The 21,166-nt window shown below is 34.7% G+C and overlaps 1 protein-coding gene across 2 annotated transcripts; it reads left to right on the top strand.

Moving 5' to 3' along the window:
- The first annotated feature begins 729 nt into the window (after positions 1 to 729).
- LOC138333581 (dopamine beta-hydroxylase-like) lies at positions 730 to 19,845 on the top strand. Of its 2 annotated transcripts, none has more exons than XM_069282042.1 (10): positions 730 to 821; positions 7,470 to 7,710; positions 8,331 to 8,460; positions 8,931 to 9,029; positions 10,319 to 10,498; positions 11,112 to 11,287; positions 12,620 to 12,863; positions 14,635 to 14,731; positions 15,552 to 15,837; positions 19,488 to 19,845. In XM_069282042.1, the coding sequence occupies exons 1-10, from the start codon at positions 745 to 747 to the stop codon at positions 19,788 to 19,790; spliced, it is 1,833 nt and encodes a 610-aa protein (XP_069138143.1). In that variant the 5' UTR covers positions 730 to 744; the 3' UTR covers positions 19,791 to 19,845. The 2 variants fall into 2 exon arrangements, with proteins under 2 accessions (XP_069138143.1, XP_069138144.1); XM_069282043.1 differs by lacking the exon at positions 730 to 821 and adding an exon at positions 6,820 to 6,973.
- Positions 19,846 to 21,166: the final 1,321 nt, after the last annotated feature.

Here is a 21,166-nt window from a genome sequence, read left to right as displayed (position 1 = left end):
TCTTGTTTCTCCTGAAATGCATCAATAAGGCTATATACGGCAAGAAATAGTGACCCTTGAAGCATCGAGAATGACAGCAATAAGTACAATCATAATTTTAGCCAAACTTTCCTACTGAAAAAAATGCTTAAGTAATATCGCCGCTTAAACAATTAATAATTGTCGTTAAAACAATGAAAACAGCAAAACCATAAACAAACTGGATTTCATGACACATATCATCAATGGAATGGTTTATGTAAGAGCCAAAAGCTATACGAAAGCGGAGTGTTGTCGAATATCGTCAACAGTTCAAAACAATGTTTCTCTACTTACTTCAGTTTTATTATTTACATCCCAAAACCGTAGTGAAACGACGAACTAACTTCATAATTATTTAGGTATCACCGAAGTTCCGAAATCATCTGAGGCAAAATAAAACACAGAACACATTATGTCCCTTAGCGTTGAAAGCTTTTTGTCTTTTCACCAATGTCATCAAGTATAGTGAAAGCAAAATTCTGATACATGAATGACCACATCACACACCATCCTCGATACTCCAGATGTTACTATCACAGTCGTTATATTCACTCCTGGACTGTCTATATCATAGTAAAACTCGTGATAATACAGGAGAAATAACTGACCTATCATAGGCCTTCAAAGACTTCCTTTGAATATTACAACGATTGCTATACTTCAAAGCATAAAGTCAACCACAGCGTACCGTTAGTTAAACCGCACTTAACCCTTAGTTTAGCTATGGCAAAGTCCAGGAATAGATATAATGGCAGTGAAAGTAACCACTGGAAAATCGAGGATGATCACGCACTAGCTGTGTAAGTACTGTACATTAAATTGGTATTTATAGCTGGACAACAAAACAGCTACCATATATCGGGCAGAACACTTAATGCAGAAGGGGATATACTAAATTAATAGGGTTTAATCAGTAAAATAAACAATTTGTTGTTTTTACTGTACAATGTATAAATGAAAATAATTTTGAAGATGTAAATTGCATTGGGAGGGAGGTAAACATAAGCCTGCGTTATTAAGGTCAATTATGTTGTAAGCATACGCGAATATACATCATGACGTACATGTTGACATGAGGTAGCCCAAACAGTCCTACATTTATTCCTGTTTCACATATGTATATAAAGGCAATAAAACGTTGATAGAACTAAACCTACACCCATGTATTATTTAACACAATATCCTAACAAAACAAAACAAAAATATTCACGTTACGGTACGCACAAACTTCCCGATTGGGATTTGCATATTCTACGTCTAGTTTACAGTAAATCCGTGACTGGAAAGACATATTATCCACTGGATGTGAATAAAAGAATAATGAAAACCTGGGAACTGCACATATTTCCACAAACATCCCACTGCTTGAACACATTACATTAAAGGACCACTAGGCTCCGAACCAAAAAAAAAATCTTCTGTCGTAAGGAATGCAAAGAATACATCAAAGAACTGCAGCTGCACCCTTGTTTGATGGACAAAGTAGGAAGGTTTTTAGAGCGATTTCTAGCTGTGTTAGTACTGTACATTAAATTGGTATTTATAAAGCTAGACAACAAAACAGCTACCATACGATATCGGGCAGAACACTTAACGCAGAAGGGGATATTCTAAGATAAATGAGATCAATCAGTATAATAAACAATTTGTTGCGTTTTACTGTACAATGCATAAATGAAAATAATTTTGAAGAAGTAAGTTGCCTTGGGAGGAAGGTAAACATAGGCCTATGTTATTAAGGTCAATTACGTGGTAAGTATACGCTAATGTGTATTTACATCGTGATGTACCTTTTGACATGAAGTAACCCATACAGTCCTACATTTATTTATATTTCACATATGTACATAAAGGCAATGGAACGTTGATAAAACTAAACTCACACTCATGTATTAGTTAGCACAATATACAAACAAAACAAATATTAACGTCACGGTGCGCAAACTTCCGATTGGGATTTGCATATTATACGTCTAGTTTACAGTTAATCCGTGACTGGAAAGACGTATTATCGACTGGATGTGAATAAAAGAAAATGACAACCTGGGAACTGTCCATATTTTCACAAAAATCCCACTGCTTGAACACACTACATTAAAGGACCACTAGTTTTCCGAAACAAAATGAAATTTTCATCAATAATGATTGTAATGGTAGAACATTTGTATGTATGGCCTCAAATGAAGCAACAACACACATCGAATACAATATTAAAATACATTCCTTTGTGAATCCTTGATAACAATAAAGGGTCATTTCGTTGTTATGCCGTCTGACGTAGTGATAGTCAACTACTGCGCGGTAATGATGACGGCGCCCTGAAACATACGACCGGCTTTATAACAATAAACATTAAATTTATCTGTTTAGAATTGTCCAGCAAGTAGTAAGTGTAATGTTAACGGTAAACTATTATTAGATATATAGTCAGTTACTGACCCCCTATAAAGGCATAGAGGGTCAGTAAGATTTATAGGGGGCGAGGGCGTAGCCCGAGCCTCCTATACTTCTTACTGACCCTCTATGCCTTTATAGGGGGTCAGTAACTGACTATATAACGAATTTATCGCATCGAAGACCTTTAGTTTGTTTCATAAGGTCTTTATTTCCTATTTGTTTTGTCAAGAATCTGAAATCAAACTTGAATTATTCTGGCGAAGGATACAAACAATTGCCGCTTTTAAAATAATTAAGAAGTGACCTAGGCAGTAGGCCTACATATTTATCTAAGTGTTACTTTGCAAATATACTGTATTATGCACCCTGCAGTATACGTACTGAATATCCATTAACCAACAATTATTTCGACATTCCTAGTGCACACGGTAAGTTAGGCCTAACGTTACCTCAATACTATACGAAACTGGCTGTAGGCCTACATGTATATTGAAAGCATCACAAACAAAAGTGACACAAACATCCATCCAACATCTCCTTGATCCTCTGTGCATTTTCGCTGAGATAATCAATTAAAAGTTATGCCGATAAATTGATTGTAGAGTGAGGATTGTCGTAGGTACGAACCCCTCCATTTGTTTCTAATCACAGTCTAGAAAACGCTTGAATTGTTACGTTTGACTTTCGCCGCGTCATCAACTTTCAAACTGGCGTAGGGGAAGCAACTCGTATTTTTTAAGAATATGCATTTCATTTAATTTGAAGTATTAAAACGATTTAAGTTATTTTTACACAAAAATTAACAAGTAATATACAGTTTCACGGTAAGGAAATTGTATATTTACTTGAAGAGAATGTGTTTAAATTTTGAAGCGAGGGCGAGAGCAGCCATATTGCACCATAATGACTTTACTGACCCCCTACATAGGGAATACATGGTTAGTATCTTACAATACAAGGTTTATTTTGGTTCGAGACTTAGGAAAGCCGAGATAACGAGGCTTTGCCGAGTCATCTCGGCTTTCCGTGTCGAGCACCAAAATAAAACTTGTATTGTAAGATACTAACCGTGTATTCTGTTTATCCTGCAACCATTTTGGCATTCAAAACGAAAGCAAATTGACAGTTATTTACTTGGTTTCGCTCGAAGCGAGACGCTACCTTGATGCGGAGGTAAAGATTCTTTCAGTAAACCGAATGAGAGTGTACTCCTTTTTACTGCCGTGGGAAATTAAATAAGCGCATTTCACAAACAGTATCCGTAATATTATTCAGTGTGATATATCATTGAAACAAAATGAAAATACTAAAAAAACAATAAATACCCATTAAAGAATTACTTTACAATACATACCTTTGTCATGAGCCAAGAAAAAGACGACACCGCCATACGAGATTTTCGATAGCGTAAAAATGACGTCATTCCGGTGAATGTTACGTCACGTTTTAGCGGGACTGAATGACGTTTCATTCACCGGAAGGTACAAGTTCTGGGTCAAGTTAGAAAAAGTTCCGTCAGATATGGAACAAATTCACGTGATCGTATTGACGGATAAAGCATTTCGTATTGACGGATAAAGCACAAGTTTATCCGGCAGTTGTTATCGGTCAGTACAAGTTTATCCGGCAGTAGTTATCGGTCAGTATGTGGGACAGTTGCGGGATAAAAAGTGATAGGGGGTCACCACGTGACGGCTCTCCGCCAATCATTTGGGGATATTTCTGTCCGAGGTGCGATAATACTGTAAATGTTCTCATTTTAGCGTTAGTGGTATTTTCAGCGCTTTTCGCGCTGACTTTGAAACTTAAAAGCATGTGCAGCGCTAATTTTTGTAAAGCGGTATTTCCATTATTGAACCACCGGATAAAGCTAATCTATATCCGCGCTAATTAATCATAATTTGATCATTTTGCACGTTTACAGTAATTTTCAGGACTCTACCAAATTATCAATACTCGTTTTACAGTTACATGTTATGAAATAAGATCAATCTTGGATAAGATTTGCACGTAGTTATATTCAGAACACGTGGGTGAGCTTTAGCTACAAACGTAGCTATAGAACCACTGATAAGTATGACATAACATAGTTTATTTTGTTACGCCTGGGTACACACTTTGTCAGCCATCCAGGTACAAGTTCGAAATTCAGAACGATAAACAAGAAATTCAAATGTTATCTAGTACAGATGGCACATTGTGTTATGGTAATTTTATCATTCAAAAGCAAGTGACAAAGTTAATTACAGTATGAACAAAAACATTTCTTTCAGAAATATCGCTGATGCACATACCAGTGCGGCTTATGAAATACCCTAGATACTTACGCTGTCTTACTGATTTCTAAATACCGCGACTCCGAAGTTAATCTAATTTCTTTTTTTTTCATTCTGAACAACATTCTGAACAATATAAAAAAATCTAACTAAACCCTATGTACAAATGTATTTTAACTTTATATTCGTTTTATTTCAATTTACTTTCATCAAAACTTACAGCGTGTTTTACTCTGTGGCAGAAGACACATGACTCATGGAAATTCAAATCACGATCTATGGCGACCCGCCTCTTATACCAGTCCTATGTTGGGAAATACATAAATGTAGTTATCACATACCTACTAAGCATGTTTCACAATGGAAAAACCATGCGATAAATTCCATAGCAGTTGGTTATAATTATCGTTTATGTTTACACACCCGGGATGTGTTATCACCTACGGCGCTTCTGATGGGTCAACTCCAAGATCTCTTGATTCCGATTGTCTTTTAACTTCGGGCTTCTTTTCATAGACCTTCTTTTCAAATAGCATGGAATTTACTAAATAACAGATATTTGCTTAGTCACAGAATTAAACATTAAAATATTGGCTCTCTATTTAGGCAATGTAGCTTATGGCGGAGAAATATCATTACACATTGTATGATGGTAAGTTTCCCTGAATGAAAATGAGAAAGCTAAAATCTCGTGTCTTTGTGAAATTAGAAAATTAACTAACTAGAGTTTGACAAACAACAGTCATGCCTTTGGGAACCTCTATGTATATAGCACAGAACTACAGCCCTAAAGAGTTACACAACACATTATAGTCAGCATTATTTGCCGAACTGGCCATAACCATTCCTATACATATTAGTTAATATTTTAATATTCTAAATGAGAAATGCTATATAACCTAATTAAATTAGTTTAAACAGATTAATTTATATATAAGCTTTACTCAACCAAACGAAATAATACTATTTGTAAATTGTAATTTGAGGAATACAAATCAAAATTGAAAAGAAAAGTAATATTCGAATATATTGATTAATGCATATTTTCTAGCTCGTATTCAATATATTCCATAACTGAGTATAAAATAAGAAAAACAGTGATACTAGTGCATAGTGGTACTTATAATATCAAACATAATGAATTTGGCTGCCTTGTTTGATTGGTCGATTGGTTATTTGCTTTGTCGGTCGGTTGATCTGATTGGTCGGTTGGTGGGGTTCTGTAGGTGGTCCCAGTTGGTGGGGTTCTGTAGTTGGTCCAATTAAAATTAATCCTTTTCATCTCTCCCAATCTAATTGGATGCTTTTTTTCGTTTTACTGTGTGTCTAACCGTTTCTTCCTTGAGAGAGAGAGAGAAAGAGATAGATGATTGGGTGGTGTAGTGGATAGACGCTCGCATTTCACCTAGCTGACCGGGGTTCGATCCCCGCCATCGATGTGAAAAGGTTAGGGGTATCCAAGCACTCATGTTTCCTCCCACTCTAAGACTCATAACGCGCTTACAAAGTACATCGGAGCCATTGAAAGTGATTGCATAAGTTGTATAACTTGTTTCACAAATCGATGTAAAAAATAAAAATGGTGCAAAAAAAATATATATAGATCTATGAGAGAGAGAGAGAGAGAGAGAGAGAGAGAGAGAGAGAGAGAGAGAGAGAGAGAGAGAGAGAGCGTTTAGGGTACTTCCGAAATGGTCACGCATTACACCTCATGCTTGTTTTGTGAGTCAAACTGATAACTAATCTAATTCGTAATATTTTGTGATACTTTTTCTTTTCTTTGTGAAAACTTTCTTTGTTCTACATGTTTGATCACTATGCATTGATAAACAGTAATTCGTATTATGATGTTTACTTTATGGAGCTTTAAAAGTGTAGTCTCGTCAGAATCCGCTTCTCGTTTTCCACTGAAGTTTTTATTATATCTCCATAGATTACAAAACCTTTTAAATCTACTTCTTTAATCCATGCAAATCCACCTGATACAATGCCTATAAAGAAATCTCGTGTGCCCACTGAGCCGTGACCTTATAAACACACAGGTACTCAAATTTTCTTCTTTAAGTACATAATGGACATGGACTTGGGGCAGAAAGTGGGACTTGTGTGTTTAAGTTTAGACAGGTTTTATGGTGAGCTTACCGGTGGACGCAGTGTTTAGCATGAGCCTGTACTCTATAAATAATCACTGGTCACGAGTTTGAATTATTTCGAAATTATCAAACAAGGCGAGGCTGCCTTTATAACTGTGAGGCAGAGTGCAATCACCAGAGGACAAGGTAAGTTCTATCCTTCATTTTCAAACGACAGCTATTGGTGGGCATATATGGTATATACACTAAAGTGTTCACAACTATACAAGTTAATTATATTTTAAAGTTATATCTCTTGTATAAAAACGGAAGATTATTCTGCAATTGGTAAACCGCCAGGTACAATGAACAATATATTGCAACAAACCCATATCTTTCAAGTTAATTATTTCTATAAACAAAGGCAGATAGATTTTCGGTTAATCATTTAAGTGCCTGCTGAAAATCTTGTCAGACCGAGAGTCTAGCTTATTGTTCCGTGTTTTATAATGGTTTCAGCCATTTCGATTTTCAATGTGATTTCTCGGGTTTTCAAGATGGTTGGGAAACTATTAGAAAAACAAGAAATGGATGACAATTGTATTTACTGTTGGAGCCGAATCGTGCTATTTTATTTCTGAAACTGATGTCAAAAACACGAAAAATATTACCCGTTAGAATAACTGTCTGAATTTCATTACAGATACAACTTGTCGCGTCTAAATATGGAGATAATGAAAGCTTCGTTGAACCTGTTGGTGTTGGTGGTTATCTGTGTGCAGCAGTCGCATGGATTCTCATCTTTTATGTCACAAATTCCAAATGGAGACAAAGTACGTGATCCCTGTGACGGCAACACGACTTGGCCTGGAGTGGGACACGAGGCCATGGGAGGAGGAGGACCTAGAAACCCATTTGGATTAGATTTCTACAATAATGGCAAGGTAGATTAAAATTATTTTAACAATTTGATCAAATACATCAAATATAAAAGACAATGTAACTAGTAAAATGTATAGTCAATCCAGGCGCCGATTTCTCGAAGCAAAAACAGCACAACGACTGATTACTTTTTTTCTGTTTTAATTTTGTTTTGTTTATTTTTTCTGTTGATGGGGTAGTTTTTATTATTCATTTATTGTTTTTTGTTTTCTTTTTGCATTAACAATTTTAAAAAAAGCCTTGACGAGCAAAAAAATAAAACTGCGAGACGAATGAACACAAATTTAGGATACTTTTTAGCACATAACTACAGCATCCTACATTTCGAAGAATCTCACGCCAAAATGTAGTGTGAAAATCTAGCGGAGGTCGCCATTAGTTCCCGCCTTCCTTGAAATCCTGGCGTAACATCTTTTTTCCTGGTTTTATTGTTTCTGTCTTGACGTCAAAATTAATTTCCAGTCAATGAAAATCACTTCAGGTCATATTTCACTAGTGACACACGGGCGAAATGATTGGATGCCAGGTGGATTATGTGACAAATATGCAAATTAGGCTAATACGTTGCTGCACTCTCAATCTAAAAGAACGTCTATTTCTTTATTACATTGTACAATGTTAGGTATGGAACGCCACCATTTGTCAGAAGGACTCTGATGGTGACGGTATGTCTAATGGTGCGGAGCTAGGAGACCCTACCTGTGTATGGACTCCGGGGTCTACCCCTACCAATAATCCAGCAGGTCATCCAGGTATATACATTTACGTAATTATCGAATTGACAATACTTTTCACGAGATACAAATTCAAATTCAAAATACAAAACGAATAAATCTCTTTACAAAAAAAACATTTTTGAGAGAAACTTATTTAAAACATACAAAAGTGCAACATAGAAGGAAGACAAATTAAACAACCTTTTTTATACATAACATTAATAAATTTACATAAATCTCTTAATATTTTTATATTCATAGAGTTCAGAGAAGTTATTGCGAATGTTCCCGAGAAAGAGAACGTAAATGAAAATGCAACGCGAATAATTATATCAACGTATGATTGCACTGTTGCCAGGTGTTGATCGCGAATCTTTACATTCGCAAATATCTTGAAAATACTGAAGACGAAGAATATACGTGAAAATAAAGTTTAATACCTAGACGAATTCTCTATCTTTTTTTTAAACAAAGTCTGTAGGATGGAATGGTCTGTTCTGTTACAGGTTTGTGTGAGCCATGGAGCGATCCGAAATGTTTAGAAAGTAATAAATTCCATAAGTGCCAGGCGCCCCAACTTGAATGCGATGCCATCAACAGTCCGGGTAAGTGAGTAAGACGTGATCAAAAGGGCGAGAAAACTGTGGCGATATAATTACTTTTGCATGATTTAGATTGTAATCCCATACATTTTGTGCAAATAGTACCACTGATGAATACTTCATGATAGCAAATGATAAATAAGTTATAACGTTTAAAAGTGCTGAATATTGTCTTGTTTTGTTATTTTCGACAGTGTAATCCAGTGGATTCTTTACCACTGCGATCACCTGGAACAATACTATAAGACTCTTTCATATGTGGATTTGAAGGATAGGAATATTCTATACCGTATTGTTAAGATATATAAATATGAATTGTGTATATGTTGGTGTAAATTGTATTTTAACACAATGGTCAAAAAGGAATGGCTATATCTGCTATTATCGCACGTATACCTATGTATGTTTTGAACAAAACATAGACTAGCATATGGTTAGATCTTTTTGTTGGTTAAGTTATATTTACATTTTATATTAGTGTATAAGAAAAAGATCATTCATGTTCATTTAAACCTAATAATAACTGTAATAATATAACTCTTTGAAAGGGAAAGTAAATCAAGTTAGGTTCGGCTAAAGTATCACCTCTAGTTGACATACGTTTACGTGTACACACTCATTTGCTGTTAAAATTACAACTAAAGATAAGGTTTAATTTTGCAGAATTTAACAGTCACTTTCCTTTATCATGTAATCTAACCATGCATGTGTGTTTGTTTTGCCTAAGGGTCATAAGGACCACATAATAAAGAAACTTGAAACTTGATATACTTAAGGTGATGTCAGTATTTAAAATTACAATGAATTTCTTGAGTTTTCTGCTTAAATAAGCATATAACTATATCCATAGTTTTACTGATGTGTTCAATCTAAATTATCTTGATCTGTAAGCTTGTGTTATTTTTTAGCTTATGCTTTAGCTGTCTGACAATGACAGAACAAAATTGATGAACAAATAAAGGAACAGACAGCTAAAGCATAAGCTAAAAAAATATGCTTTAGCTGTCTGTTGTTTTATTTGTTCATTAATTTTGTTCTGTCGTTGTCACCAGAACTTCATTTGAGATCATGACATGAATATTGATGTTGATTCAAAATCACATGTTATTTACAGTACATGTATAAATGAAATAAAATATACCTCTTCAATCGCTGTACTGTATGCTTTTATACCGGGTATTTGCACTCTGCCATGAACAGACATTTGGACACGTTCCAAAAACCCAAAGGTTTACCGGTAATGTTGTTTGCTTAAAATTCAAAGTGACATTAGCGATCTATTTGATTTGCAGACGTCGTGGACTTTGCTGTGAAATTTCCTGAAACATCAGTTCCTGCAGACGAAACAACCTACATTTGCATGAACTTCGCCTTACCTGCTGACCAAGATTATCACATAATCGCAGACAGGGGTCTAATCGACAATGAGTTTGTCATGCACCATATTATAATCTACGGATGTCCCATGGATGGTTGGTATAGAGCATAATGACCAAGAAATGCTTTGTTTCATCGAATTTATCAATCCCCGTATGAATGCATAAACGGTATTGTTTCACAACCAGGTGGTACTTAATATGATATATTGATATTAAAGAGATGGTCGTTATACTCATCAGATCAATTCAATCCAGACTTTAACTTTCGACCCATCAAGATGTATCAATGTTTCAAAAATACTTCCGGACTTTTCAGTTATTGAAATACCAGAATATCAACTATTTATATCTTCAATAAAAATCATGCTGTGTCAAAGTTGTTATATTTTACAATCATAATATTTAACTGTAAATCTAATTATTTCTTCGGCAGCTTTTGTCTCACGATTTACATTTGCAATATTATGTTCTTTAAGTATTTAAAATTGTTTATTGTTGGAGTTTTTTCGCGCGTTCTTATCGATCGCGAAACATGAGGTTAATATTATTGTACCAAATCAAAGTCGAATGTAACCTAGTAAATGTAGAATGTTATATATCTGCATCTGTGAAAAAATAAAATCTCTACCTTCACAAGGGTATTATATTCAGAACTTCTATTTTATTCATCAACGCGAAATCAATAATAGGAATTCCTGTCTTCCAGTTGAAGTTGACGATTTAACCAACCCATTGATGTCGCCCTATCCCTGTGGTATGGCTGGGGAAGTTAGGTGTCAAGAAGTCGTTGCTATGTGGAGTGTTGGTATTCCTGGCTTTTGTCACAACGAAAATGCTGGAATTAGAATTGGGCCTAATGGATACAGATACGCTTCAATGCAGGTAACTACGCTCTTTAAGAACCAATCCGTCTTTGCATATTCGAGTAGTCGGCCTTGCTGGTAGGTTTCAATTGTGACGTTATGATTTTGTGCGCAAAGTTCACGTCGTTTCATCTGAAAAAGTGTGATTTTACGCTCCTAAACAAGTGATGTCACAATGTAATTACCTGCAAGGGCAAATAACGATATGATATGCAAATGCAGAATAGTTTGCAGAATTGAATTGAATGCAATTTCATATGGTGATTTCATGGTAAGGGAGATCATTCCTAGTTGGTATGCAGACGCTTTATTCATTATGTTCAAGGAAACTAGCCTTGATAAAACTGTGTGTGCTATGTCTGCTTTGAAGTGATGGATATTGATATATAGTTCTCAAACACAGCCATCTAGTAATTTCAAATGTGATTATTATATTATAAATATGTTAGATACACATTGTAAAGTTGACGCCTAGATGATTTTATTACAGGTAAACAAACAGACGATCTATATTTAGAAAACCCGAAAACAATTATTATTCTTTAAAAGTATAATATTATTAGCTTATGGCTTATTTTCGATAGTGCTTTGATGTAGAGAAATTTAGCATGGCGTACTTTCGAGATAAATTACGTATAATATAATATGTAATATTGGTAGATTTTCCATAAATATATCAGAGTGTTGCTTATGAGAATATCGTTAGCAAATATAATACAAACGTATATTTTCAAATAGACTAATTTACTAACTAATAAACAAAAATGATAAGTTTATTTCCCTGTGACTAAGTGGCCGAAAAATAGCAACAGAGTTACAGTAATATTTGATTTATTTTTTAATCCCTTATCAAAGATTTATTCACAGACACTTTTGTATGGCGTTTAAATTCGCTCTATCTAGGAAAACTTCGCTAAAGTTTAATTGTTATTTTCTAGTCCACAAGTTTTCTGCACAATTGAATTTGTTTATCTATCTATTTATTTATCCTTGTGAAGATGACATTTTAATTTATTGTCACCATTAATTATTCAAAAACCATATTATGAAGAGATTGACATTAAACAAACAACGCTAAGAACATCAGAAATTCTGTCCTATCGGTAAAATATACTATAGTTTATATATGTTATCGATAATTATCGTTATTGCTAAGAAAGTATGTATTCTTCAAGTTGAGAACATTTTGACAATTCTGGGTATCAGCAAAATAAATAAAAGTTTCAATACATTCGAAATTTTGACAGAATATGCATATTAACATTTAGTAAATTAAAAGAATATCAGGACTTTTATATTATATCTTGAAATACGCTTCCACCTTTACATACATTTTATATATGAAATTCAGATGCACTGGAACAACCCTTTAAACAGAGCGGATTACACGGACAGTTCTGGAATGACCCTCTTCTACACCCCGGTGTTACGACAATACAATCTAGGGAACCTGATGATTGGAGAAAACGTATTCCAAATACCTCCTGGGGAGGAGAGATATGTTGTAGACTCGGAATGTAGCAGTTGGTGTTCAAATAAATACATGGACGGCTCTATAAGCCTTATCAGCGGTATAAATCACATGCATTACATGGGTGAGTATACAGACTCTCAAAACTCTTATAAAAATTACTGCAAACCAACTATCGTTCGCGGCTATTTAATTTCGCAATTTACATTTCATAACAAGTTCAAGAAGAATATCATTTACGGATTTAAAAACTTTCCATAAGAATCAATGATGTAAATATGTATTGCAAAGGTAAACTATTGCGAATTTACTTAGGTCGCGATATTCGTGAAAGTAAATCGCACTCGATCGAAAGAAAGTGTACTTACAGTACAGTAAACCAGCTAACTGTCGCTTGTTGTTTCTAACAAACGTCTAATTCGCGACGATTTAATTTCTGGAATCGTATAGTTCTACCTTAAAAATACACGAGAAATAATCGCTCGCGAGTATACCTCGGTATACTATACTCAATAGATTTAGAGATGCTACACCACCGAAGAATGGTAATTTTTCTCTATCAAAACCAGGATCAGATGATTTTTTTTTGTCTACAAAAGATATTAACTTTATTTCATAACCGAAATAGAAAAGTTTGAGCTTCATATTTTACTTGAAGATGAAAATACAAACAAGCATTAATTGTGTTCCGAATAAAGTCCATTACACTATGTCCTATATTGACTAAAGCACTTATTGATCATCCACTAAAATCAAGTAAAGTTATTGTAATATATGTTATTTTTAACTCAAAATGAGATAAACGCGGTATAAAGCTGGTATATTAATAATCCGAAATAAGGCTAAACTAAATACGAAGTAAAATCAAAATTCATTTCTATGGAATATATATTCAGCCTCTATAGTCCAACATTAAACTAACACAACGTGTTCGTCTGCATGTTTGTTTACATCTATTGTGTATTTTAAATTAGACATTTATTTATACGTATAAACGCCAATTATTCAATTGTTGTGTATTGTTTATGTTTATGCTTTGTCGGCGGTGGAACATCTTTTAATGTTCTTGGATACTTCCTAGCGTGGTTCGAGATTTTAAAATCATTTCATAGGTTGAAATATGCGTGGTTAGATAATGTTATAGTGTTTTGGATAATGTATAAAACCAATGTTTTGGTATACTTGCTTCATAAGCAACCACGAAAACAATAAGTTCTATCCCTCTAATATTTCATCTTATAAAGTAACTATCATATGCTGAAACACGTTATTTAGCGAGCAAATGAAGCGTGTCAAAAAACCTTACACACAGGATGTCCCAAATAGTCCACGGGAAGTTGTAATCCTTCCAATATGAAACAAATATCAGACAAACGGAAAAGATTTGGACATTTAACAACAATTTGTACTAAAAGATTTTATGTCCATATCAATCTGATTAAAACACAGATCCTTATAACCACTCCGTTCAATAGAGGATCTGACAATATCCCATAAGGGGTCACGTCCAGATGACCTTTATACCACGTGTACTTCAGAGCAAATGCAGTTTCTACACCTTACAACATCAATTGAAAATGTCTTTTCGCCCCGGTATACATATACAATTAGCATTGTTGTGCACTTTGGGCGAGATGGCTATATACACGAAAATACGAAAAATGTGGACAGCTTTTTCAAAATATTTCGTCCCCAGTCAAGATTCTGGCAGTGCCAATTTGATTGGCCATTTCAAAAGGTCATCTTGACGTGACCCCTAATGGATGTTCTCATATCCTCTTATCCAACGTAGTGATAAGGATCTGTATTTTAATCAGATTGTGTCCATATCGTTTAATTACAAAAACATTTAAAAGACCATTATGCATTATTTAATCTTGTTTATTATTTAACAGGTAGACAGATGACAACTTATGTCACACCGGCTAACGGCCGAAAGCAAGCCATCATGCATGACGAACATTTCAGTTATGATAACCCAGTCATCCACACGTAAGTGACGTCATATTTCAAAGAAGGTCAAAATATTAACTCAACATGCTTTTATAGCTGTGGTAGGTTAATGTGTTGATAGTTCACGTTTTCCATGCGAATTTTATAAATAGACATACGTTTCATTCACAGGTTTTCCAAATGAATCTATCCTCATCATGAAAGTGACATTAAAGATTGTAGCAAAAGTATGATTGACCGAGACATTTTTTTTTTTTTTTTTTTTTTCTATCACGATGAGCATGCCAGTTCAACTCTTTTTGTGTAGTGTTCCTGCCAAATATGATATTTGCACTAAATTTCACGATAAGATAAAAAAAATTGTTTCTGAAATCACTAAGATGCTTGGTTTAGATTTACTTGATTTTACTTTACATCAAACTAGACAAAAGCAGACAAGTTTCGTCATTAGCTTTACGCATAACACACATTCATCTTCAGTTGCGTGGCTTGTCTGAACCAAATCCATAGTCTTCACAAATTGTAGTTTCTGTTCTTGCTAATCATTCAGCATAAAGGGAATGGGACGATTGGTTTCCCCGTTGTCAGTATAACGTTTTCTTGTTAGGTGTTTTGTTCGGTGTTCTCGGAAGCATTTTTAAGTAATATACATGTAGCACTATAAGAAAGGGCGAGATTTTCTTTATTATTGTGAGACACAACATGAATATACCAGAACATATAGACAAACATCGTCGTGCATAAATACAATCGCACACAACACAACGCGTACAGGCAAAGCGAATCTTAGATGATCATAATTATCAATGAGAGGAATCAACGTAACATCCAAATAATCGTTGTAATCGCTATTTTACAGCTTCGACTCTAATTTGGAACTTCGACCAGGGGACGTGTTGAGTACAAAATGTACCTTTACCTCATCACATAAATCTTTAACAACGACAAGTGGAGAGGCGACTGCCCAGGAAATGTGCTTCGCCTTTGTATTTTACTACCCAAAAGAATCATTTCGGTCTCGACAATGTACTACAATGTTGGGACTACCGACCTGTTCTTTGTATAATCCTACGGATATCATTGACGGGTGTCAAGTCAAGTCCTTCACCGAAAACACGACGATGTTTACTGAAATATTTGGAGAGGTATGGTTTTAGCTATTTTAAATTTCTTTAATCTTTACGCGGCTCACTCTGCTTGTTTTTATTCGATTTTAAATACTTTGATAGCATCGACTAATTAGTCAAGTCTTTAATGGAATTACAGTTATACTGTAGCACGTACATAAATCGAAAACCAACATTAATTTTATATCTAAACCTCAAAATAAATAAAAGTGAATATTTCAATTTTCACTGAAGTTGGACTCAATGAAACAACTTTAAAAATCCGGGTTCAATTACTCATGAACTTCAGTAGGTTAACATGGGCCTCCGCGCAGGAAAATACTCCTACCTACCTTGCTTAGGTAGGCGTAGATTTCTACTAGGCCTACTGTAACATTACTCTCAATGTCTTGAATTCGGGAAATATTACATGAAAATAAACCTTCATATCATTCTGTCACTGGGTACATATTATAAGACTCTTTCATATGTAGATGTAAAGGATAGGGATATTCTACTTGGTGGTCACAAAATATTGTAAAACACCTGGCTTGCCGAAGGTTTATAACATTTTGTGATCCCGAGGGTAGAATATCCTTATCCATCACATCAACGTAAGGAAGAGAATTTTTCTCTGATACCGCGACGTTTTATTGCAATTTTACTACCATCATTTTCCGCCATTTTGAAATAAATTCGAAAAAAACGACTGCATGTCAGTTCTCGTTACATGAAAATATGCGTGACATTTTCAACACGAATCCCGTTGTTTGTACCTTTTAAAGTAAATTCAGCCTGCTTTCTTAACAAAATTGTTAATTGTAATTTTATTCACGCTGTGACGTCACGAGGCTTAAATGTATGGGTAGTCATGTAATTAGCTTCCGGCGAAATGAGTGTATTGCCCTGGACCAGCCAGAAATACACGTGCAGATATGAGAGAATTTTTTTATCGTACCGCAATACGCTTTTACCGCTCGTCCGTCATTGTTGTACAACCGGAAGTAGGTATGACTCCTTGTAAAAGAGGGCAGTCATCGTGGGGTCACGCTCCCAGGGATATATGGTATTTGTTTCTTCCAGGTCATTTGATACGTTTCAACTAATCACATACATTGTTATAAACATGTCATAAAATTCCTAAACTGGGCTATCAATTTTGATTAAATAACATTGATAACGTTAGGAGTCAAAATTGGAAATTTTGCTTATAGTGAAAAAGTGTTCCCATAACCAAAATTAGCTGGACTTTCCGTGACCGTTTCTGCTTTCTATGACTTGACGCTACCGATTCCATTTCTTCGGCATTGGTGTTTTCTAGTTACAGTTCCTAATTATCAAAGCAAAACATTCATTTAGTTCAGATGTGAGACTAGTGGTCGTATTCTTTTGGAAAAAAATATTGAATGTCTATTGCTTGAATCTTTACATACTATAATTTATTACAATAAGAGCAATTTCAAAATTAACATACAATGTATCTAACAGGACAATCTCAAACAGACAACGTGATTACCTCAACGCTTCTACACCACAAGTCAAGGTCATTAAAATTTGCTCACTGAAAGACTGGTTGATAAACTGTTTATAAAGGCTTTTATTTTGAATTTGACCGTGCGGTTTTGGAAATATTGTACTCTCAATAACCTTACTTTACCATCTGTTTTTCTCAAAATACAAGTTTACACATACATTTTCAAAGCTTGGTAATTGACTGAAATATTACAACACAATTTCTTTATCTTTAATATGTAAGTTTATATGGCTATCAATGACCTCAATGTCGTTTCCACTCTTAAAAATACATTAATTGTGAATTTTTCACGCGAATGCGTGTAAATGAGGCATAAAAGGGGCCAATTTTCGCATTTGGATTTCAAATTAAATATCTAATTTCAAAAAATTGTGTCGTTTAAATTTCTTTCTTTTTTGTCCACATAATTGGACAGTTGTTTGGGTTATGATGAAAGAATAAAAGAAACCGCGGAATTTTTTGAGTAATTAGCCTTTCTATACCCCTACCCCCTAAAAATGACTTTTTTCACAATTATATTATTAGACCGAAATTGAGCGGTAATATTTTTATAAAGAACATCTTATATATTCAGCATTAAAAGTGTAATAGTCTAATAATAAAAATTGTTATAACTGTTAATTTAATGTCACGAGGCCACCGATCTGATGTGATACAAAGCTAAGTAATGGCAGAAATTAGCCATTATTTTGCCTGGATATAATATCTGAAAAAATTCCGTGTAAAGCCTGCACTTCAATTACCCTTGAGACAATCCATGATTTTATATTGTTTTAGCGGGAAAATATTTTATCAAATTCTATCTTTCCATCGTCAAGATATCTTAGCTTCAATAGTCGTTTGAGGCAGATATTCAAGCATAAATTTGAATTTTGCGCCAAATTTGTAACGATTTAAAGCGTTTACGTGACAACGATCGAAGTTGATAACTTCAACTTGATCACAATAATGTCGATAAAATCGATTTCATCATACACAACTGTATGTCTTTGTATGTTTTTGAGGAGATATCTGCATATCTAATACATGTATATATATATATTTATTATCCGAAGTAAACTAGAACAGATTTTTGGATCCTCAATATAACCTGTACGTTAAGTGTACGCCTAAGAAAAAACTCTTTCATTCTGAATCCTCGATCTACGTTCAGCTGATTACTGCAGACAGGAAAATAACTAGTCTATGCCGACATCTACATGTTTAGTTTCTATATCACAGATATAATACTGTTGTTGACACTAGCTTACATGTGCATTTTCGTAAGATAGTTTTTAATCAAATGAATCAGAGTACTGCCATGCATTTTCTCAAAACGGGAAATACGTACATGTATACAGTAAATAAAGTCTTGTTTCCCGAACGTGTAAGTGCTTATTGAGGATCATATTAGCAAAACATGATTCATGTAGACATCTACATACGCAATATTTATGAAATATACTAGCTTGTACGAATTGAACGAAAAGCAGGGGTGGGGCGATGGAGAGATGTAAATATTTCTATAGGCCTATCTGTAGTTTTTTACTAGAGGATTACTAGGCAAAATTGGAATATCTTGATTTAATGATGCATCTCCCTTAAAACACACGTGTATTAAGTATCAAATGTTCACAGTTTAACTAAACTGAACAGAAAATGTTTTAATCACTTGATTGTTATGAAATCTCGAGATCGTATCGGCACATATCAGTCCGTTTGTATGAGTTATGTAATTTGCTTCTCAAAAGATACATGTAGCGTCATGTTTTATTAGCTCAGCCGAATTCAAAGATCTAGTTTGTCGAAACTAGGTCCTACACCTACCGTACAAACTTTGATTTTCACCCGGTATCAAGCTTTCGGCAAACCGAACTAAGTACAATATCGACAAATACGCCGTTTATCGACTATACTATCCTGATTTTAACGTTAAATGGTAAGATATCGTTAGACGGATAACATATAGATCGCTATTCTTCATGATCTTAGTCACAAAAGAATTTTCATGTGCAGTTCCGAATGCACTCATTGATCTGAGGAGGTCCGAACGAATGGCGCATTCGATCACTGTTCGGAACGTCCTTAATTGAGTTCAATTTCCTTATGCGACCAACTAGTTAAATAGTTGATTCTGCGATAAAGAAAATAACAAGCACAATTTCTTTCATTTCAGCTTCACAACCGTTGTGAAAAATTCATCTGTCGTAAGGAATGCAAAGAATACATCAAAGAACTGCGGCTGCACCCTTGTATGATGGACAAAGTTGGAAGGTATGTAGATCGAGTTCTTAACTTCTACGTCGGAGCAGAGGATATGGCACTCTACCACTCGTGTGATACTGAGATAAAACTGGAGGCAATCGAACCCTGTACCTGTACAACACGACCATGCGTCCAGGACATCGGACGTGCCACTTCTCACCAGGTGTCGCTTTATCTTCTTCTGGTAACAATGGCCGCAATTTTTGCAAAATGATAGCAAACGATTTCCCATTTTTTTGTACATCGAGAATAAATCTTTATTATTCGCATTTTTTGTCAATCATCAATCTAAATATTAATGAATACATTTATCTATTTACCAATGTTTGTTTTCTCAAACCGGACTTCTCATATTAAAGTAGAACAGCTAAAACAACTCAACATGGTTTTAGCCTTCAATTCTTAGGACAATCCATGATACGAACAAAGGAAGTTTGATAACCAGCCCTAGACTACCAATAAAGATATACCATTGAAATGCTTTAATACATAATATTTACAATTGCCACTATATCTGTATCGATAAACTAAGTTGGTGCAGATCTGTTTATTTTCCAATAACTTGAGTGCAGAACGTGACCCGATTCGGTGCGTATGAATACCTGTAAACATTGGAGGACTTCCTTTGACGTTCCACAAAACGTACGAGACAATCGGAAACTTACAATGAAATAAATTTATTTTTTTGAATGCATTATTGCCATTTTGGCATGAATAAAACAGAAATATGAGAACTAGTTTTTGTGACGTAATGGAAAAATGGCGTGATTAAGCTGTCAGTCAACGGCACGCTTTTTTGAATGGCTGTTGTGCTTTGATCAAAATAACGGCAGTATAATTTTGACCGCGAATGATTGTATCTGACGTTTTTGTTGATTTCATCGTTTAAGATAAATATTGTAAATATAAGATTTAGCCTCTTACTTTGCTTAGTTTATGAGATGATAAACCCAATGCAGCAGTCGGTAGATTGTACATAAACGCTTCGCGTTTACGCAATTTACCTTGTGCTCCATTGGGTTTATCATCTCATAAACTAAGCAAAGTAAGAGGTTAATTCTTAAATATTTCGATCTCAGAATGATTTGGATATGTCCACGTCCTGTGATCAATCAATATTTTTTTGTCATTTCCCGCCATGAGTGTTGACTTTTTTACTGACTTGACTCTTCGATTTTTGTTTTGTTTTTTTATTTATCGCTAAAAGTGTTGACACAATTTTTTACCGACTTTGCTCGGCAACATTTTTAATTGTGAAGTCAGGGTTGGAAAATTACACCATAGAATTGGGTTTTTTCTCGCCATAAGTGTTGACATTGAGTTTCTTTACAAACTGTGCTCGTCAACATTTTTCATTGTGACATCAAAATCGACAATGACGTGACGACAGGATTACAAAATGGCAAAACAAAATGTCTTTTTTATCAAAATATTGTAAAACTTCTGCTGTAAGTGCCAAGTCTGAGCTGGAATCAACAGAGCAGTCATCCATCGAATAACTAGAATAACAAAGGTATACGGGCACCGACACTCAACCACATAGCCACAAAAGCTTTCAACAGCCAGGGTCATGTAAGGAAGTGCCAGGTT

This window comes from Argopecten irradians, chromosome 10 (assembly GCF_041381155.1).
Source record: "Argopecten irradians isolate NY chromosome 10, Ai_NY, whole genome shotgun sequence".
In the NCBI taxonomy this organism is placed as follows: Eukaryota; Metazoa; Mollusca; class Bivalvia; order Pectinida; family Pectinidae; genus Argopecten; species Argopecten irradians.
Note: the sequence above shows the minus strand (reverse complement) of the source record. Positions and strands in the feature narration are given on the sequence as shown.

Excerpts from the sequence above, each read along its gene's own strand:
- LOC138333581 (XM_069282042.1), top strand. The coding sequence starts at position 745 with ATGGCAAAGTCCAGGAATAGATATAATGGCAGTGAAAGTAACCACTGG. Across the intron at positions 8,461-8,930 it reads TAATCCAGCAGGTCATCCAG|GTTTGTGTGAGCCATGGAGC; the intron begins GTATATACATTT and ends GTTCTGTTACAG. Across the intron at positions 12,864-14,634 it reads AAATCACATGCATTACATGG|GTAGACAGATGACAACTTAT; the intron begins GTGAGTATACAG and ends ATTATTTAACAG.